This window comes from Urocitellus parryii, chromosome 4, assembly GCF_045843805.1.
Source record: "Urocitellus parryii isolate mUroPar1 chromosome 4, mUroPar1.hap1, whole genome shotgun sequence".
Taxonomy (NCBI): domain Eukaryota; kingdom Metazoa; phylum Chordata; class Mammalia; order Rodentia; family Sciuridae; genus Urocitellus; species Urocitellus parryii.
Window position 1 is genome coordinate 157,911,537 of NC_135534.1, and position 23,007 is coordinate 157,934,543.

Below are 23,007 nucleotides of genomic sequence, written 5' to 3' on the forward strand. Positions count from 1 at the left end.
GTATCTTGGTAGTCAAGGGTCTCTCATTGGCCAAACATGTTGGGAAGCTAGTTATCAAAGAACCTTGGGAAATGTAGTTCCTATGACAAAGGGCAAAACTGGAGAAGATTGGTAGGAATCTGAGAGCGAACATGTAAATGGCCACCAAGAATGCCCAGTTGTTAATACATTTATTAGGAAAAGAAATCAACAGGGCGGGATGGAATGAATCTGAAACAAATGTTGGAGTTACCTTGAACTTTTATAATTAATGTGGTTCTATGATTTTTTTTCTTTTAACTATGAATGGATTTTTGTAAATTCTTATTTAATTAGTTCTTTATATGAGAAAAAATATAGCTTTAGTCACACTCTGCATATGAACGTGTATCAGTGGTAGTTTCTTGGTTTTTGTTTTTGATTTTTAAATTTGTTTTACTAGTACTAATTTCTGATCCTGTCCTTCAGAAATCCTTTTGTCTTTGTTTGGTAATTAGACTATTTATTTATTTATTTAAAAAGAATATTTAGTTTTCAGTTTTGTGTGGATACAATATCTTTATTTTTTATTTATGTGGTGCTGAGGATCTAACCCAGTGCCTCATGCATGCTAGGCGAGCACTTTACCACTGAGTCACAACCCTAGCCCCTAGACCATTTATTTTTAACCTGATGTTCTTATAAGGTGCCTTTCTGTAGTTTTTTTTTTTTTTAATCTTCCACCATCTCTGTCCTACCAGTAATAAATAATTTTGCTTTTCTTCTAACATATACCTTTCTACGACATTTATTCCCTTGAGTCAAGGCATTGTAACATTTGTTTTTGTATCTTTCACTATACTTGCCACATACCAAGTGTTTAATATTATTAATGAATCATTGATTAGCTCATATAGTTTTAGAGTGAGAAACAGCCTATAGTATCTAGTTCTAACCCTGACCTATTTCTGTCATAGTACATCCTGGAAGATAACAAATTAAATATCAGTTTGATAACATTTTTGTAAAATTGGTACTTTTATTACTTTATGTTCTATCAATGATGTCATAGTCACGAGAAATAAAATAGACAGTATTTACCAAACTTAATATGATGCAGTATATTTCTGGATTACATTTAGGGAATAGAAGGAGTAGAGGAGAAAATATGTTTTTAACTGTTTACTGTGTGTCATGCATTTAAAATGTTTTTTTTAGGTATAACTATTTCTGATTAAAATGTGTTATTTCTTTAGTGGATTCTTTAAAATAAGAAAGTTCATGAGTGTCATTTAGTAAGGTTGTGCTTCTTTTCTGCTGTTTCCAGAAACAGATTTATTAATTCTTTTTTTAAAAAATTTTTAATTTTTTTATTTTTTAGGTGTAGATGGACAGAACATATGCCTTTTTATTTTTATGTAGTGCTGAGGATCGAACCCAGGTCCTGCCCGTGCTAGGCTAGTGCTCTACCGCTGAGCCACAATACTGGCCCTATTAATTCTTATCAAACCAATATCTTGGAACCAAGTTTCTCTAAGAATTTTAAATGTTTGAGTTCAGGTTAATAATTTTGCAGACATGTTTTAATATTGTGCATGAACTCAGAAATCTGTTTTTAGCTGTTAAGCTGTGAGAGCCAGATTGCCAAGCTCCGGTCCGAGGTCGAAAAAGGAGAAGCATTGAGACAAAGTTTGGAATATGACCTCGCTGTCGCTAGACAGGAAGCTGGTCTTGGAAGACGGGCTGCTGAGGAAAGATTAGCTGAGGCACATAGGATCCAAGAAAAACTCTGTGGTAAGACTTTCTATTTTTTCCTGTGTTTAGGATTGTAACTTCATTCTATATTATTACTTACTTGAATATCCACATGGGATCAGAGGTAGGATTTTGATTTACCAATTGGTCTTTGGTGGAAGGACTTCACTGAGTGTATGTAAAATCTTCTGGCAGTTATGTGAATATTCATCTACATTAGATTAATTTTTTAAAAATATTTTTTAAAATTGTAGATAGGAACAATAACTTTATTTTATTTATTTATTTTTATGTAGTGTTGAGGATTGAACCTAGGGCCTCAAGCATGCTCATCAAGAGCTTTATCACTGAGCCAAAACCCCAGCCCATGCTAATTTTTTTGTGGTGTTGAGGATTGAGTTTTGAGCCTTGTACATACTAGGCAAGTATTGTACCATTAAGTAACACCTCCAGTCCTAGGTAAATTTTTTTGTTATTGTTACATTATATGGAAAAATAGGTTCAAAATTCTGTTAATCACTTTTAGAGCAACTTGCTTGTGAGTAGTCAGAATCACAGGGGAATTTTTCATTTTCTTTTAAGTATATATTCTAATCCACCTCATCACTTATAAACTGGATCAATTTCTATTTTAAATTTATATATTCAAAAAATACTGCAATCTATATGTTTAAGAAACACTAATCATTAAATTTGGTGTTGTGGTGCATGCATATCCCAGTAGCTCAGGAGACCTGTCTCAAAATAAAAATAAAAAGGGTTGGGAATATAGCCCAGTGGGAGAACATCCCAGGGTTTAATCTCCTGCACTATGGAGGTTAAAAAAAAAAGAAACACTAATCAATTTGGTTGATTATCTAGTTCTAATCTAGAGTTGGTACCTGGAAAAGAAGAAAAGTTATCTGTTATATTGTACTTGAACTTAACTAAAACCTTTTTATTTACACACACACACACACACACACATATAAATTCACCTAGATAACTCTAAACTCATAACAAACATCAAGATCATGAAATAGAAAATTACCAAAAATGCTTTTATCAGGATAACTACTATCCTTAGTTTTAAATAGCATGGATTAATTTTGCTTCTTCTTTTTGTACTTTTTGAGAATGAAATCTTGTATAATTCTTTTGTGTCTTACTTCTGTCCTTCAACATTGTGTTTGGCAGATTCATCCATATTGTTGCATGAACTTGGTTTTGATGTTTAATGTTATACTGAGTATCACACTTAAACTTATCTGTTCACTGTTGATGGGCATTTTGGGTAGCATCTAGTTTTTGGCTATTAAGAATAATGTTGCTGGGCTGGGGATGTGGCTCAAGCGGTAGCGCGCTCGCCTGGCATGTGTGCAGCCCGAGTTCGATCCTCAGCACCACATACAAACAAAGATGTTGTGTCCGCCAAAAACTAAAAAGTAAATATTAAAAAATTCTCTCTCTCACTCTCTCTTAAAAAAAAAAAAGAAGAATGTTACTATTGGTGGTGCATGCTACTTGGGAGGCAGAGGCAGGAGGCTTAAAGGACAACTAAGCAATCTAGCAAGATGCTGTCTTAAAAAACCAAACCAAACCAAACCCCAAAATTAAACAAAACAAAACAAAAATCCCCCACATAATAATATTGTCAAAATCATTCTTGTACACAGAAGCTTTAAGTAAAAATGGAATGTGAATTTGGAAGACTTGGTTGTTCTACTACTTTTTTACTGATATTTGAATGTAGCTTTTTTTAAAACAGATACAACATTTTTTATTCCTTTATTTTATTTATTCATTTTTATGTGGTGCCGAGGATTGAACCCAGTACCTTGAACACACTAGGCAAGTGTTCTACCACTGAACCACAACCATAGCCTCTTGAATATAGCTTGTTTTAAGAATGAAATGAGAAAATAAAGCTGCTTTGTTAACTGCATAGGGCTAAATAAATGTTAAGTTATAATTATCGTAGTGGTTAGTGTATATTTAGTGTAGTAACCAGTTGCATTTTGTTATTCACATTTGTCAGAAGTATTTTTAATTATGTAGGGGAGGAAAATAATCTTTTTCTCACCCATTGCAAGTTTTATGGTTGACATCCTTAAAACAAAATGCAGATTAACATGAGAAAAATTTATTTAACAAAGTTTTATGTGTCATAGGAACCTTCAGAAATAAAGATACAAAGACCAGGGAAAACTACTTTTATTCTAAGTCTGATGAAATAAGTAGATAGCTGTGGAGAAACATAGTTAGACAAAAAGGGTGTGATCTAATGGTTATAAGCTGAGGGATGAGCACAGCAAGACTTGTAATAGCATTCCTTTCCTCTGGGCATAGGGCAGGATATCTGTCACAGAGGGTCTTATGACCTACTTTCAGGGGAGGCAACTCAGAGTGACATTTCTAGGTTTTATGCCTTGCTTTGGGGGATGGAGTACAGGAGTGGAAGACAGGAAGGCAGGAGAAGGCTGGAGAGACCTCTCTGCCTCCTAGACCCTCTTGTTTCCCTTAGCTCACAAATACTCAGAATACTAAGGTGCCATACTTTGGGATATTGTGTCTGAGTTCTGACAATTACCTCTGGTATTTAGTAGCTATGTCACTTCTTGAATTTAGGAATATAAGAATTAGAAAGTAATAGATGTAAAATTTAGGCCTGCTGATGTAGCTCAGTGGTAGAGCACTTTCCTGGCATGTACAAGGCCCTGGGTTCAATCATCAGCATCACACACACAAAAAAACAAACAAACAAACAAACAAAAACCAAAAAACAAACAAAAAAACCCAAAAACTGAAAAAGAAAAACAGTTAATGACTTTTGAGCTGGTGTGCCGATGTACCTCTGTAATACAAGCTACTCTGGAGGTTAAGGCAGGAGGATTGCAAGTTCAAGGCCAGCATTAATGAGACCCTGACTCAAAGTAAAAAGAAAAGAAAAGGATGGGGATGTAGCTGAATGGGAGAGTTACTTGCCTAGCATGTATGAGACCCTATGTTCAGTCCCCAATATCACCAAAAAGAACAAAAAATTAATGATTTTCATTTAAGAGTCAGGAAATTGAAGTCCAGGGCAGATGGGAAATTACTTGCCTTAAGTCAAACAATTTCAACAGATACTTTATAGAGGAAGATGACAGAGTAGTCATTTATCACATGAAAAATACTTTATCTGAATCGGGGAACAGCAAATTAAAACCACAGTGTTTATTACTACATACCCATCAAATGGCTGTAATTGAAAAGACTGTGAATAGCACATGTCGATGAAGATGTGGAGCTCTTGTGCTTACTTGGGGGACTGTAGAATGGTGCAACCATTTTGAAAAAGAGCCTGGCAATTAAAAAAAAATCATGCATTTATCCTATGACCCAGAAATTTCACTGTTTAGTATTTCCCAGTGAAAAAAGTATTTGTTCATAAAAGACTTGTATTTTGTAGTAGTCAAAAATTGGAAAACAGCCCCAGCAATGTCCACTGACTAGAAAATAGAGAGACAACTTACATTATATTTATACAATGAAATATTACTCGGCGATAAAAGTAATGAACTACTAATATGTGCAATAACATAAATTAATCCCCCAAAACATTATACTGAGTTAAAGAACTTTATACACATGAGGACATACTGTTTATAAAAGGAATGTTAGCCAGATACTGTGGTATATGCCTGTAAACCCAGCAACTTAATAAGGCTGAGGCAGGAAATTTGCAAGTTTAAGACTAGCCTTAGGCAATTTAGGCCCTGAGCAACTTAGTGAAACCTTGTCTCAAAAAAAGAATAATAAAATAAAAAGGGGAGGGGACTGGTAATAATAATGAAGAAAGCTCAGTAGTAAAACACCCCTGGTTTCAATACCCCTTTACCTTCCCTGCAACAAAAGAACTTAAAAGATAAAAAAAAATATGAGCAATGGTTGCCTCTGGGGTGAGTTGACAGTGAGGGTTGACTGGAAAAAAATATGAGGGAACTCTTTGTGTTGAAGGAACTGTTCTATATATTTGCAAAATCTCTGCATGGTGTACTAAAGAATTGTGCATTTCCAATACCATGCTACAGTTGCGTATAATGAATCAAAATGCATTCTGCTATCATATACACCTAATTAAAATAAATAAATTAATTAATAAAAAAGCAATACAAATAATTAAGAAACTAATAAAAAGAATTGTGCATTTCACTATTTATGCAAATTTCACCCACAGAAAAAGCAAAACTATATTACATTCTATTTAATGATATACATGGTCAGTTATTAAGGAATGAAATGTACTAATGTTTGTTTCTTGTATTGAAATGTGTAAAGAAATTTGATGGGTAGATGAAAAGGATTCATGGATAGATGAATGAGTGGTTTGATAAAGCAAAATATCAAAATGTTAAGAACTACAGAGTTTAGGTTTTGGATACATTGGTGTTTATCATATAATATTTCAAACTTTATGTTTTGGGTTTTAAAAGAATAAAGTATTGAGGATAGAGTGGGATATTAAAAAAGATATTCCTGTAATAATTGAGAGAATAGAAGATGTGACAAGAGAAAAAAATTTGGAAGCTGGAAAGCAAATGGATAAGGAATAAGTGATTTAGCATACTTCACACATCAGAATCCTAATTCTGGGAGTGAAGAAAGCTGACACATAACTTCTTAGATAGTCAAAAGCCTCATGGTCTGAAAGCACCAGATACCTTTGAATTTGCAAAGGGAGTAACTGTAGGAGATAAAATGAGGGCTAGATGAAGGCTACTTGATACACAGTTAGATTTTCACAGCAGTTAGATTTCCTAAGAGCATTCCACTCTGGGAATGCACCCATTTCCTAGAGAAAGTCAGGAGGCTTAAGCTCTGGTAATGGTAAAATAGAGGGTCTTTTAACTGGCAAAAATAGGAAGGTAGCATATTCAATGCTGAATATTGAAGAACCATTTCTTCTAGCTTCTTTTTTCTGCTGGCTTCCCCAAATTTTGGTACCGAGATTCCTATATTCCATGTCGAGATTTGCAGAATTTTTCTTCGGGTCACCTGACCAAGCCAAGAGGAAACACCTAAGATATTAATGTTGGGGTTACATGAACATGTGAACCAGCCAGATTCCTCCTTAAGTGGGCCATAGTTGTCAATTTCCATTCTCAAGCTCAGAATCTAGGTGGTGGTGGTGGTGGTGGTGGTGGTGGCAGTGGTGGCTCAGGTTGTAGCTTAGTGGTAGGGCACTTGCTTAGTATATGCAAGGCCCTGGGTTTGATCCCCAGAACAGGGGAAAAAAAAATCGAGGTGGTGGGTATGTTGGTGTATATAATGTATTATACTAATAGTTCATTACTCTTAGAAGTAGACAACTGAGAATTACCAGATATTTGAGGAAAGTCTTTAAATTGGAGAGAGGAAAAATCAACTTGGAAGAAACCAAAACTGTAGGAAAAAGAAATTTAACAAACAAATAATATTAATGTCCTCAGAGAATATATTACATCCTTGAGGCAAGAATCAGATGCTATAAAAAAAGAAAATTCTTAGAAATTAACAAAAAACCATAAACTTCTAGAGCTGGGCATGGTGGTGCATGCTTATAATCTCAGCTACTTGAGAGGCTGAGATAGGAGGATCACAAAAAGGCATGACTGGGAAATTTAGACACTGTCTCAAAATAGAAGATAACAAGCTCTGGGGTTATAGCTCAGTGGTAGAGTGCTCCTGGATTCAATTACCAGTACTGCAAAGAATATATTGAAAACATGAAAATAGAAATGAAAAATGTTAATAGGAGCATTAAAGATGAAGATAGGAGAAATATCTCAGAGTAAAACGACAGGTGGAAAAGTAGGACAGAAGAGACAAAAATTTAAGGACCAAATCAAATAATAAGAAACAGTGAAAGAAAGAGGTAAGAGGAAAAACAGATAGGGATAAATATCATCAATGAGATTGCTCAAGAAAACATCTCAGAACTAAAAATCTGGGTTGCCAGGTTGAAAGGGTCCATTAAATAATCACCACTGTGGAATGAAATAGACCCATTGAAGATGAAGTAGTATAAAATTTCAGAAAAATAAAGAAAAAGAAGATCCTAAAATCTTTCAAAGAGAAAAGTAAAGTAGGCCAGTTGCAAAGGATAGGTATCAAAATGGCTCCAAACTTTTTGCCTCCAACACTGGATGCTCAACCATGGGATGGTATCTTCTCTGAGACTGCAATAAAAGGAGAGGGAGATTTTTTACATATTATCTTTTTATACCTTTTATTCCTTTGAGGTTTGGATCTTTTGAACGGACCATTTAAAACACAAAGTCATTGCAGTAGCATACACCTGTAATCCTAGCGGTTCAGGAAGCTGAGGCAGGAGGATCATAAGTTCAAAACCAGCCTCAGCAATTTAGTGAGGTCCTAAGCAACTTAGTGAGACCCTGTCTCTAAATAAAATATTTAAAGAGCTTGGGATGTGGCTCAGTGGTTAAGTGCCCCTGGGCTCAATCCCCAGTACCAAAAACAAACAAACAAAGAACAACTCAAATATAATTTTAAAATCATACTACTAACATTACTGGCATTTTTGTTGTTGTTTAACAAAACAAGTGTGTTTGTATACATGTGTCCTTGTTTTATCTTCATAGCAATTTAACTAGGAGGCATTTTTATTCTTACTGAGGGCCAGAGAGTCAGAGAGGTTTATTCTGATGGAAGGTGGTAGAGCCAGATCTGGAAACTTTTCCTTCTTTTTTAGATGCTAACACATAGCAATGGTAGCATGTTGAGAAGTATTGTTTATTGTTGAGATAACAGGGTGAGAGATGAGTAGTGCATAAATTTGGAAGAGTAAAGAGCTTCAATTCTAAAGGCTCGAGTAATGGTTCTCACCCTCTTTTGTGACAGTCTCATGTGTAAGGTATGGCATAACCAGTCTGTTACCAATAGTCAAATACCAAAATTTATGATCTATTGAGTCTTTTAAAAAAAAGTAGTGCTATACGTGACTCGGGAGACTGAGGCAGGAAGATTAGGAGTTCAAAGCTAGCCTCAGCAAAAGTGAGGTGCTAAGCATCTCAGTGAAACCCTGTCTCTAAATAAATCCAAAATAGGGCTGGGGATGTGGCTCAGAGGTCGAATACCTGTGAGTTCAATCCCTGGATATCCTCCCCGAACAAAAAAAAAATTACTGTGTCATGGTCTTTAAAATATATTTTTTGATTTGTTTTCTTTTGGTACTGAAGATTGAACCCAGAGGTGTTTAACTACTGAGCCAGGTCCCCAGCCCTTTTTTTATATTTTACTTAGAGATAAAGTCGCCTTGAGCTGCTTAGGACCTCTCTAAATTGCTGAGGCTGGCTTTGAACTCACAATCCTTCCTTAGCCTCCTGAGCTGCTGGGTTTACAGGCGTGTGCCACAGTGCCCAGCTTGATTTTTTTTTTCTTGAATAATGGAAAAAGCAGTAGAATTGCTGGAGTATCTATTCTTGGGCATGCCTTTTTCATAACAAAGTCACCTTGAATCAAGGAGAAGAAGAGAGTGAGGAACTATTAATAGATTGGTTCAGGGGCAATAAGTTTTTCAAGAGTTTACTAAAGTGAAAGATTAAATGTTTTATCCTAAAATCATGCTGTAAATAGGAGCAGCTCCAGTGCTTAGATTTGTAGACTCCTAATGACTTAATTCATGGTTATAAATATACCTACTGTTCTGTTATCTGTTAATAGCTCAGAATTCAGAACTTCAAGAAAAGGTAAATGAGATTGAGAAAGTATTTCAGAGTTCCCAGCAGAAATGGAAAGAAGAATGTAGAAGATTTGAACATGATTTGGAGGAAAGAGACAATATAATTCAAAATTGCAATACAGAATATGATTTACTTTTGAAGGAAAAAAGCAGACTTGAAAAAACCCTACAGGTAAAGTATTTTTTATGAAGTTAATTTTCTATATATGAGATCTGTTGTATATTGAAATTATCCTTAGGTTTCCTTCCTTTCTTCCATCTCTCTCCCTTTTTCTTTTTTAAATGCATTTTTGTTGCTCTTTTTTATAATATGCTTTAGCAATATTAATGTGTATGCTATTTGCTTTGTGAAAAAGTTTGATATCCCTGATAAAAATTAAAAATAGCAAAACACTTATGCAGGCAAATTGAAAAATGATAAGAACCTAAAGCCTTTTTGGTCTAGCAACATGAAAATTTGGAATTTTAGAAATATGAGGCCAAGTCTTTTTTTTTTTTTTTTTTTTGTATGGTGTTGGGGATTGAACCCACCAGAGCCTTGTGCATGCAAGTCAAGCACTCTACCAACTGAACTATATCCCCTGCCCCTAAGTTTTGTTTTGAATATAAGATAAATGTAGAAAAATGTTGCTATATTTGATTTAAACTTCAGTGTCTATATATAACACATTCTACATACTTATGAAGTATAAAATATTTAACTTTTACTAAAATTATTGTGAGCCATTCTCTGATTTAAAAAAATTCCTTTTTATCCCTTAAAGTACAAGTGTAGTTTAAAGTTAAAGTTGTTAGCCACTTTTATGGTAGATTTTTAAATTGTCCGTATTTGTCATGTTTTTGAAGGAACAATTAAAATTAGGAAAAAAAAAAGCTCTATACAGATCACTGGTGTAAATTTTTCTTTTTAAATTCTGGAAATGTATCTTCACTGAAGATTAATTTTACAAAAATATTTACTAAAGGTAAAAGTTTTGGCACAAGGGTTCTCAGACATTGTCAGCAGGTCTACTTTTGATTCCTTTGTGTTGTAATCCTGCTTTGTTTGTTTACTGCTGTGTTCCTAGATTCTGTAATGGTGCCCAGTCTATCCAAGGCTCCATTAGTGTTAGAATGGTGGGTATGTAGGTGGTGGCTGGTACTACAAGTCCTTAGGTGGGTCTGTGTAATCCTCCGCATATAAAATGTATTGAAGCTATGGGGAAAGAGGGGTGATGGTGGCAGCATTTCTTACAGTCAGCCTGCACCTCAAGATAAAAGATCTTGATATGATCTCTACAGCAACTTCAGAGAACTATGCTTTGAGTTTAGGCTATTGACTTTGAAACCATTTGCATGAGACCTTTGGGAGAATTTGGAGTCAGTAGGAGTCACTGTATGTAGGTGCATAGTGGGGAAAAACCCTCAACAGTCTTGTGATGGCTTACCATTAGTGAAAGTTTTGAGGGTAATAGTTATTGAATAGATCCATGTGGACATGGAGGCTTTCTCATATAAACCATAGAGTTTTTCTATTCAATGGGGTTTTAGTTTTAAAGCTTATAGATTAGAAAATTGGTCTTCTCAGGGAACCTGTGTTTTATATCTTTAAGGATTTGAACCAAATTAGATCTTGTAAATGTAGTATACCTAGGGGAATCCAAAAAGAAGCTTTTAAAAAATATTGTTTATCCGTAGAACTAGAAATTAGGATCTAAACGTAACTTAAATTTTTAGCATTCAGGAATTTCCTTATCCTGATTCTTTGCACAAATTTCTTTCATTCTCTCCTTTTGGAAATACATTATTTTCTGTCATAGTTGTATATTAATTATTGGGGATAATTCAAATAGCTTATTTCATTGGTTGAGATTTCCATATTAACTGGAATTTGTTTTTTTGCATTTTGTTTCAATCTCTGAAGTTAAATTTTTCAGAAAAATTCAGTCAAATATGTCTGCACATGAGTATATGTTATGTTACAAATAAGAATTAAAAAGTACATATTATGTTGCTTAAATGCATAACTCTAGCTTCTTACTCAGATTTATGTTCTAATGATCAAAATGATAGTTTTATTAGGATTTTAACATGAATTATGAGTTTTAACTGTTATATAGGTAAGGAAAGCCCTTCTGTACATTTAAACTGGGTTGAAGGATAAAAGATAACCTTTATTGATATAATAGTAAAGTAAGATTTTATTCATATAAAGGAAGCGTTGGAAAACCATCAGCAGGAGAAGAATGAGATGGAGTCTCATATCAGGGAGACAGCATTGGAGGAGTTTAGATTACAAGCAGAACAATGGGAAGCAGAAAGAAGAGAGTTACAATTTATAGTACAGGTATTTTAAAAATAATTCAGTTCCTTAGATGTCTTTTTAATGCTTATGATATTAAAAATTATATTAGGATAATTCACAAGCTCACTCAAGGGGAAAATAATTCCTAGCCTTTGATCTCTGGAAGGCCATGTTTGATTTGTAATTAGGACAAGTGTTACAAATAGAAGAGATTATTGGTAGAGTTGGGTGTCTTACATTGAATAAATTATGTGATTTTTAAGAAGACCATATATACATTTGGCATTTTGTTTTTCCAATTTAAGATGTGAGACTAAAGAAGTCTTAAATAGGGGGCTGGGTTGTGGCTCAGTGGTAGAGCACTTGCCTAGCGTGTGAGATGCCCTGGGTTCGATCCTCAGCACCACATAAAAATAAATAAATAAAAAAGTCTTCAATAGGATAAAGAAATAGACTAACTAGATTTTGGACACTAAAGGATCCTTACCAATTTTAGTGATGAAGTATAGTGATTTTTAAATTCTTTTTAAAAGGTACAAATTCTTAATTATCTTTTATTTTTCCTTCCCCTAAACACACTTCCCCAAGGCTTCAAATAGTCCAATTTGAAAATTACTGATTTCATTTAACCCCTGAGGGAATGTCTGATTTACTCAGATCATAGACTGAGTGATTAATGGGGGAAAATAGCACAGTGTGGTCTCCTGGTTCTCATTCCAATGTTCTTTGTTTTTTTTCAGATCATGTGTTTTTATTCTGAAGGAGAGATAGGAGAAACTCATTCTGTTGAAAGTGTTATTGTGTATTTAAGTGAAATTTGGGAATGGTTAAGCATTTTGAGGAAAAACTGCACAAACTAACTCAAAATTTTAAATAAATTTCCATCATTTCTTCTATTATTTACTTTGTGATCAGATATGTATCTTTAGTAATTTTTTCTGTATAAGAGAAAAACATAGCCTTTATATAGATATCAAAGATATATGTTGGGGCTCGGGATGTGGCTCAAGTGGTAGCGCGCTCGCCTGGCATTTGTGAGGCACTGGATTCGATCCTCAGCACCACATAAAAATAAAATAAAGATATTGTGTCCATCTAAAAAAAAAAACCTAAAAAATGAATATTAAAAAAAGATATGTGTTTTTACAACAATGAAAAATATTCACCTAAAACAAGTTTTGGAGTAACTTTGTGTTAGAAACAACTTTGCAAGACAGAAACTCTCAAAAAATATGCAGAGAATATGAGATACATTATTTCTTTAAGAATGAAAGCTGAAAAAAAAAAGAAAGCTGGCAGTCAACAGTGGAAATACTGAATTTGTTGAATGTGTAAGTATACAGATTATCCACAAAACCACAACTTCCTAGACTTTTGGTCTTTGCAAAATGCTTTTTTCTTCATAGTTATTCCAACTGTAGAATCTGGAAGGACAGTGTGACTACTCTTTTTTAAAAATTTTTTTTAGTTGTAGATGGACACAAGAACTTTATTTTTATTTGTTTATCTTTATGTGGTGCTGAGAATTGAACCCAGGTCCTCACACTTGCAAGGCAAGTGCTCTACCACTGAGATACAACTTCAGTCCCAGTGTGTGACTACTCTTTATTTATCTTTTGTGGTGCTGGGGGTGGAACCCAGGACACCGTGCATGATGGGCTAGCGTTCAGCCACTGAGATATATTTCCCACTCATAACCACTGTTTAGAATCTTCAGTATTCTAAATGTTTGCATGTGTTTCAACAGATTTGTAAAGTGAAAAAATATATAGTAATATATTAACATTTTTGATCAGAATGCTGTGGATTCATTAAAGAGAAATTGATAATTGCTTTAGAAACGGGGAAAGTCTTCACAGAGAGCAAATGATATTTGAGTGTTTGTATTTGTTCCAGGTAGCCTTTAAGACAATTATCAGACATACTTAGGGAAAATAACCCTTTCATTTCTAAACATTTGGAAATCTGTAGGACTACCAGCCAGAGTCCTAAGCTTATAAAATAGGGTTCAGAGACATATATTTAAATATGTGGGTAATATGATTTTGGTCTAGTTTTCCTCATCAGGCCTATAAATCACAAATGAAACAAATGTGGTTTATACCAAACTTTATATTATGAAGTACCAAAAAGAATTTCAAATTCCATGTTGGTCTATGGTAATTATGTTGTAGAGAAGAATGAGGGAATATATTCCCGGGTGACTACCACCAAAGTCTTGCTTTACTGCTTTTGTAAGATAAGTTTGATTGTATTTGGTAATTGAAATGTTTAGGTCTGTCTTTCTCAATTTCTTGTCTTTTTTAAAATATCAACATAACAAATTTTTTCTTTTTACAAATCAAGCTTGATACCATCCATCACCTGACTTTATATTCTAAAAACGCTTTTTTGAACACAATTTGAAGGACAGTAAAATTTCATTCTCTCTCTGCTTGCTGTTGATGGGTTTAGTTTTTCATCCTATAATTAGGTGTTGGTATCACATAGTGCTCTCTTTGTGTAGCTCTCTGAGGGAATTTAGTTTTTAAATCCATTGGGGGAAAAAACCCTTGTGAAACCCTATCTTTAACAGACAAAGCTAGTATAATATTTCTTTCATCTGGGCTTTAGAATTCAAACTCACTCTAAAAAAAGAAAAATTTATGCCATGTCCCTTTTCTTTCCCAGGAATTGGAGTGCTAAATAGAGGCTTACTTCTTCGGAATATAAATGCAAATTCTTACAGAGTTACCTCAGAAGTTACCTCATTTTAAGATTATGTTTCTCATTTTGTAAAATGCATGTTTTCTTTTGAATAAACAAAAATTCTGTCCTTAATAGTCTTTGAAATTTCAAAACAGAGCAAAACCTTGGTAATTTTAGGATACAGTGTGTTGGTCTTGAAAAATAGTTTTTAAATTTTATTTATTTAAAATTGCTAAGGGCTAGCTAGGGTTGTAGTTCAGTTGGTGGAGTGCTTGCCTAGCATGTGTGAGGCACTGGGTTTAAGTCTCAGCTCTGCATATAAAGAATAAAATAAAGGTTCATTACCATCTAAAAAATTTTGGAAAAAATTGCTATTTAAAAATTGACATTTGTTTTTACTTACTTTTCTTTGTTCCTGCAGTTGCAATGTGAACTTTGAGGATGCTAACCTGCCATGAGCTTTTCCATTGAAGGCAGTGTGGGACAGGCAGTGGTAAAGCTTTATTTATTTTGGAGTGCTGGGATAGAACCCAGGACCTTGCATGTGGTAGGCAAATGCTTTACCATTGATATTGCCAGCCCCCAGTAATTTTTTATTTTTAACTGCCATGCCCTTCCTTTGTCATTTTTTTCAGTTAATTTAACATGTAATTTATTAGTAGGATTGAAAACATTTAGAAGATTTTTTTTTTTTTTAGTATGTGTTTGCATTTCCAAAATTTATAGCTGATTTGGGGAATGAAGTTATCTTTTCTTTATCTACTGACTAAATTTGGTGTTTGTATATAGTGGTTAGTCTGATGATTAAGGGGGAGTTTGTGAAGACTTGGGAAATGTAGATTGAAAATAATAGCATGAACTAAAGAAAGAAGAGGAAGAGTCGGGGGGCAGGGTACTGAAGAAAATATTCCCACCACGCTTAGGCATCTGTAGTTTGTATGGTAAGACAGCTGTTAGGGACTGGGGTGCAATATGTTAAAGACTGACCCAGTGTTCTAGGTTCAGTTTGGAGGAAGTTACATGAAATGGAAACATTTAAGAAGTTTATCTTAAATGATCAAGGCTAGCAAGGAACATTTCTTTGTAATTTTTTTGGAAAACTGTCTGCTGGTGTCCTGTTAGGAAAAGCCTTTGAGGGTTGGGGTTGCTGCTCAGTGGTAGTACTTGCGTAGCACGTGTGAAACACTGGGTTTGATCCTCCACACCATATAAAAATAAATGTAAAATAAAAGTATTGTATCCATCTAAAATTAAGACAAACAAAAAATTAAAAAAAAAAAGGATAGAAAAAGATCTAGAAAATGACTCTTGTACTGAATTGACCCCCTACCCTTTTCCCCAAACAGGAAATATCTTAATATTTAATTAATAAAATTATGTGATATTCATTGTAAAAAATGTCCCTAATTTAGGAAGATTTAAAAGCAGAAAGTAAAGGTCTTCTCCCTTTTCCCTTAATTCCACTTTTTAAGGATATATAAACATATACAATGTATTTATATAAGTGAAATTATATACCTCAATAATATTTTTGCATTCATCTTGGGCTGTCCATGTCTTATTATTTTAGTTTTTCTATCATGTGAATATTCCTAATATATTTTGGCAATCCCTTATAGATGGACATTTTATTTCTTTCAAAAAAATTTGCTTCAATTAAAAATGATATACTGGACTAGGGATGCAGCTCAGTGGTAGTGCACTTGCCTAGCATGTGTGAAGTCCTGGATTGAATCCCCAGACTCCAGCCCCTTGGCTCCTGCCAAAAAAAAAAAAAAAAAAGAAGAAAGAAAAATTAACATCCTTGTATATATCTTTAGGCAGTTGTTTGTGTAGGTGATTCTGTTGTATAAATGCTTAGAAATATAATTGCTGGCTATGCAAGCTTATGGATTTATAACTATGATAAATATGATAAAAAGCAAGTACCTATTTACAATCTACTGCAACAAACTATTTTTGATTATAGAACTGTTTGGGTTTTGGGGGTTTTTGGAAGAGAAACTTGTTCTAGATCTTAGAGGAGATAACTTCATACTAAATTAAGATTATAGCCAGCTGTATTGATAGTCTTTGTAAACTAGAAAAGAATAATCTGATACTTTTCTCACTACTTAGTAGGAATTCTTCTGACTGTTACAATTTTGGATTCTGAGAAATGTTGTTTATATAAGTACATACTCAGAATCATAATTTTTGGTTTATGTTTCTGGACAATGTGGAAGGAAAACAAGTATATTTTTTAACAGCACAATGTGGTTTCCTGTGATGTTAAATGTCAATTCAAAAACAAGTCTCATTTAAAAATATTTTAGGTTCAACAACTCCCTCTAGTGGAAGAAGGAAAAATTTCCCCAATTTCAAGTGTTCTTAATAGGATTCTGCAAGGAACCAAGTAGGTTTTGATTTGGTTAGAAAATAAATTCCATAACAAAAATTTTAAAAAAAATATTTATTTTTAGTTGTAGTTTGACATAATACCTTTATTTCACTTATTTATTTTTATGTGGTGCTGAGGATTGAACCCAGGGTCTTGCACGTGCAAGGCGACTGCTCTACCGCTGAGCCACAACCCCAGCTCTCCATGACAAAAATTTTAAAATTAAATTTATTCAAGGGGAGGCTACTTAATCTGTTATATCTAGGCTTAGATTACATTGATAAAACCATAAACTTAAATACTCGAACATATTAAAAATTGAGGTATAAATATGACCAATATAACCAACCAGTGTTATCAGTATAACCAATACCCATCACCTAGATCATGTATTTCTTATATTTGCTTCAGAATTAAAAACAATCTGGGTGTGGTGGTGCACATCTGTAATCCCAGTGGCTCAGGAGGTTGAGGCAGGAAGATCACAAGTTCAAAGCCAGCCCTCAGCAACTTGGCAAGGCTTAAGCAACTTAGCAAGGCCCTAAGATAATTTAGTGTCTCAAAGTAAAACATAAAATGGATTGGGATCATGGCTCAGCTGTAGAGCACTCACCTAGCACCTGTGAGGCGCTGGTTTGATCCTCAGCACCATATAAAAATAAATAAATGAAATGGAGGTATTGTGTCCAATTACAAGTAAAAAAATATTTTATTTTTTTTTATTAAAGAGAGAGTGAGAGAGGAGAGAGAGAGAGAGAGAGAGAGAGAGAGAGAGAGAGAGAGAGAATTTTTAATATTTATTTATTTATTGTTTTAATTCTCGGCGGACACAACATCTTTGTTGGTATGTGGTGCTGAGGATCGAACCCGGGCCGCACGCATGCCAGGCGAGCGCGCTACCACCTGAGCCACATCCCCAGGCCCTAAAAAAAATATTTTAAACCACAACAACAAAAAATAAATAAAAGGGATTGGGGATGTGGCTTAGTGGTTATGCACCCCTGGGTTCAATCCTTGGTACAAACAAAACCCAACAAAACCAACAAACAACAAATTTTTACATCATTGGAAGAGTAACTATTGTGAATCACTTCTCCATTCTGCCACCATTTTGAAGTTGTGTTTGGTTTTCCATCTGGATACATTGACAATTTGTCATATTATTTTAGCATTTGTGCCTTTTACAAAAAATATTAACAGTATTCATCTTTTTCCAATTTATCCTTTTTACTTTTGTTTTTGAGATTTATCCAAGTTAATAAAATAACCATTCATTCAATTTAACTATTGTATTTTATCCTGTGTATGTACCATTATTATTAATTTAACCATTAACTACTGATTGAGGTGTTTTTTTTTTTTTTTGGTAGTAATGAGGATTGAACCCAGGGACACTTTACCACTGAGTTATATCTCCAGCCCCCTTTTTCATTTTGCAACAGGATCTTGCTAAGTTTCCCAGGTGGCTTGGAACTTGTGATCCTTCTACCTTGGATTGAGATTTAAGTACTTTCTAAGTTTAATTTATTATTATTGTTTTTTTTAGATAGACAATGCATTAATTAATTAATTAGTTATTTTTTATGTGGTGGCTGAGGATTGAACCCAGTGCCTCACATGTGCTGGGTAGGTCCCCAAGCTTAAATTATTATTATTTTTTTTTTAAAGAGAGAGTGAGAGAGGAGAGAGAGAGAGAGAGAAATTTTTTAATATTTATTTTTTAGTTCTCGGCGGACACAACATCTTTGTTGGTATGTGGTGCTGAGGATCGAACCCGGGTCGCACGCATGCCAGGCGAGCGTGCTACCGCTTGAGCCACATCCCCAGCCCCTCCCAAGCTTAAATTATTACAGTGCTTTTGTGAATATCAAATGTTTTGTTTATGTAGGTATGTGTTTAATGTATAAACAAGTATTGAGAGGCAAAGTGATCTATAGTGCAATCCTTATCAAATACCAGTGACATTCTTTGCAGGTAAAAAAGGTCTGAAAATTTGTATGGAACTACAAAAAACCCAGCCAAAGCCATTTTGAGCAAAAACAACAAAGCAAGAAGCATTACCCTATCTGGCTTCAAAGTAAATTACAAAGCTGTAGTAACCAAAACAGCATGATAGTGGTATAAAATTAGGTACATAGACCATAGGAGAATAGAGAGCCTAGAAGTAAGACCATTTATGTATAGTTTTATTTTGACAAAGGTGCTGAGAATGTATTGGAGAAAGGAGAGTTTTTAAAGTAAATGATGCTGGGGAAAGAAGAATGAAAATAGACCCCATCATCTGTTACAAAAATCAGTTCAAAATGGATTAAAGACTTAAATGTAAAACACAAAACCATGAAACTACTAGAAGAAAATAGGAGAAATGCTTCATGACATTGCAATGGGCAAAGGATTATTTGGACAAGACCCCAAAAGCACAAGAAACAAAAGCAAAAAATAAACAAAAGGTATAATGGTATTAGATCAAACTAAACAACTTCTGCACAGCAAAAACAAAAACAAAAAACCCCAAACCCAAACCAAAAAGAAACCCCCAACATGTTATTTGGATATCTGCTCACTTCTTCAGTAATCTTTTTAAACTTTTGATATTAATCTGCATGAAAGAAATGAAAGAAACGATTTCATTTAGATAATAATAATGAATTTTCAGCACCTTTCTTTATACCTAAACCTCATGCATATATTTCTGCTGACAATTGTTGAAGAACAATGAGGGACTAAGTCTGAATTGGCTATAGAAACTGGACTCATTGGGACAAGAAGTCTATTCCTGGAGCTATAGGGTTCCTAGAATAAATGAGTTTTTATGTCATTAAAATACCAACTTGGAATATATTTTTTTTAAAGATGTAAAATGTGTGATTTATAGAAGCAATTTAAGAAAATATCTTATCAGCTTATATAAGACAGGAAAACCAGGACATTTTGACTACACCATTTTGATTCCTAAGAAGGGTGATTTCACTTAAATAGAGCATAATAAATGAAATTTATTTTAAATTGATTTGAAGACATATATTTGAGGCACTCATATCACTGTGGAAATTGGCAATTATTTTGATTCCCCCCACAGGTCTGGTCAAATATGAAAGATTAGTCAGCATTGTCCCTGGGGGAAGAACTTTAATTGAAGGTATTCATTGTCACATTAAAAAATGAACTGAAGTCATTTGAATGATGTAAAAGACAATAAAGAATGTTAAATATAAATAAATAGAGCCACCTAATAAATCTATATGCATTTACCTCATTCAATATATGGGAATATATATGTATCCTTTTATAAATTTATAATCTATAATATGTAAATCAATTTGTTTTATATCAGTATGTTGAAAACAGACTCCAATGATAAACTAAAACTAGCAAAAATTACATGGATATAATTTTTGAGTAAAAAATTTAAAAAGGAAATTATAACAGAAAAGTTAACCATTATAAAACTAATAAATACAGTAAAAACTGATAGTCGTCAGATCTACACAGGGTGAAATTTAATTTACTATGCAATGACAGAAGCATTAAGGTTTATTTATAAAATTTAGGTCTGTAAAATTTGGTTCCAGGAAAATTGTAGTTGGTGGAAATAATACCCCCCAAAGTAAACTTAACTGTAGCCAGCTTCCAGCTCTATTGAGTAGGTCAAATGAGAATAATACATCTGCAGAATGAAATTAATATTCTTAGCTAATCAAAGCATTAGTGCATAGAAAGGAGAGGAGAAACTTAATACATGGTTGATACAAGCTGAGTCAACATTTAAGATAGACAGGGCTCTCCTGGGCATTGTTAGGTTGGTATAGATGGTACAGTATATTTGAGGGTTCTAATTAATAATATGTCTGTAACATAAGTGTTTATATTCGAATATAGACGGTTCTTTCTCAGCTTGACAGATAGCTGTCATCCTGGAATGTCCATTTCCTATTATCCTGGGAATTTACCCTGTATTGCATTTCCTCTTTTTTTCAAAAAAATTTTTTGTAGTTGTTGATGAACCCTTATTTTATTTATTTATGTGTGGTGCTGAGAATCAAACCCAGTGCCTTACATATGCTAGACAAATGCTCTACTACTGAGCTGTAACCCCAGTTTCTGTATTTACTTTTACCTGAAATCTAATTTTTTTCCTCTTTTTTTTTGTTTTTTTGTTTATTTTTTTGTGGTGCTGAGGATTGAACCCTTGGCCTGTGCATGTGAGGCAAGCATTCTACCAACTGAGCTATATCCCTAGCCCTAATTTTTTTCCTCTTTGTTTTCTCATTTTGGTGGAACACATCCTCTAGGAGTTTCATAATAAATGGTGGATGAGAAGTAAATTCCCTTCCAATTTCCTTCCTTTGTTCATCTTTCTTTCTCTTCTTTCTTATTTTAGAATTGAACCACCCATGGCCTTAATGAGAAGTAAATTCTTTCAGACCATGAATGTCTACTAGGCCTTTATTTGATTTCATATCTAATTGAAATTTTTGCTGTTTGTACGCTATGATTTATGGTTTGCCCTCTCTGAAAAATCATGTTGAAATTTAATACCCATCATGAGGTAGTAAGAGGGTGGAAATGGTCTGACTATGGTGCTTACAGATGCCTTTGTGAAGTGATTGGATGGAGTAGAGCCCCCATGACCATTGGTGACTTTATAAGAGAGAAAGACCAAGTCATACATTCTCTTTCTCTTGCCATGTGATGATGCTTTGTGCCATCTCAGGACTCAACCAGCAAGAAGGCTACTACCAGATATGTCCCCTCAACCTTGAACCAGAATTGTGAGCCAATATAAACCTCTTTTCTTTACAATTTACCCAATCTGTGATTTTGTATTAATAGTAACAGAAAATGGACTAAGACAGTATGAAGTCTAGATTGGAAATAATTTTCCTGTAGCATACTGACAGGATTTTTCTGCTTCCCTTTATCTAATAGTGCTGTGATTGAGATGCCTGAAGCCATTCTGATTCTTTATACTTTGAGTATGACTATAATTTTTTAAAAATTTATGGGCAAAATTTTTGCTGAAATTTAGGAGATTACCTTGTCTTATTTCATTTGTGATTTCTCTTGTGTTTTCATTGTTCTTCTGTAGGTTTCCTTAAATTAGTTGAATGTTGGATTCTCTGGGCTGATCCATGAGTTACATTATATTTTCTGCTTTTCATCTCATGACATATTTTTCATATTGGCTGCACCAATTTGCAGTTCCACCAGCAGTATATGAGTGTACCTTTTTCCCCTCATCCTCACCAATACTTATTATTGTCTGTCTCCATAATAGCTGCCATTCTGTTGGGGTAAGATGATATCTTAGAGTAGTTTTGATTTGCATTTCTCTAATTGCTAGAGATGATGAACATTTTTCCTTATACTTGTTGATTGATTGTATATCCTCTTCTGAGAAGTGTCTGTTCAGGTCCTTGGCCCATTTATTGATTGGTTTATTTGTTTTTTTTTGGTGTTTATTTTATTGAGTTCTTTATATATCCTAGAGATTAGTGCTCTATCTGATGTGTGAGGGGTAAAACTTTGTTCCCAATTGTAGGCTCTCTATTCACCTCACAGATTGTTTATTTTGCTGAGAAGAAGTTTTTTTTTTTGTTTGAATCCGTTCCATTTATTGATTCTTGGTTTTAATTCTTGTGCTACAGGAGTCTCATTAAGGAAGGTGGGGCCTAATCCCACGTGATGAAGATTAGGACCTACTTTTTCTTCTATTAGACACAGAGTCTCTGGTTTAATTCCTAGGTCCTTGATCCATTTTGAGTTAAGTTTTGTGCATGGTGAGAGACAGGGGTTTAGTTTCATATGGATTTCCAGTTTTCCCAGCACCATTTGTTGAAGAAGCTATCTTTTCTCCAATGCATGTTTTTGGCACCTTTGTCTAATATAAGGTAATTGTAATGTTGTGGGTTAGTCTCTGTGTCCTCTATTCTGTACCATTGGTCTACCAGTCTGTTTTGGTACCAATACCATTCTGTTTTTGTTAGTATTTCTCTGTAGTATAGTTTAAGGTCTGGTATTTCCTTAGCTATTCTCAGTCTCTTATTTTTCCAGATGAATTTCATGATTGCTTTTGAGTTTTATTTCTATGAGGAATGCCATTGGGATTTTGATTGGAGTTACATTAAATCTGTATAGTGCTTTTGATAGTATGGTCGTTTTGATGATATTTATTCTGCCTATCCAAGAGCAAGGTAGATATTTCCATCTTCTAAGGTCTTCTTTGATTTCTTTCTTTAG

The 23,007-nt window shown here is 34.0% G+C and overlaps 1 protein-coding gene across 2 annotated transcripts in view; it reads left to right on the plus strand.

Moving 5' to 3' along the window:
- Positions 1-23,007, plus strand: part of Ccdc171 (coiled-coil domain containing 171) — a 357,480-nt gene that overhangs the window by 10,383 nt on the left and 324,090 nt on the right. For both annotated transcript variants that reach the window (XM_026398594.2, XM_077797862.1), the window contains exons 3-5: positions 1,578-1,752; positions 9,397-9,587; positions 11,610-11,741. In XM_026398594.2, the coding sequence (XP_026254379.2) occupies positions 1,578-1,752; positions 9,397-9,587; positions 11,610-11,741 (498 nt within the window). The remainder of the gene's footprint in view (positions 1-1,577; positions 1,753-9,396; positions 9,588-11,609; positions 11,742-23,007) is intronic.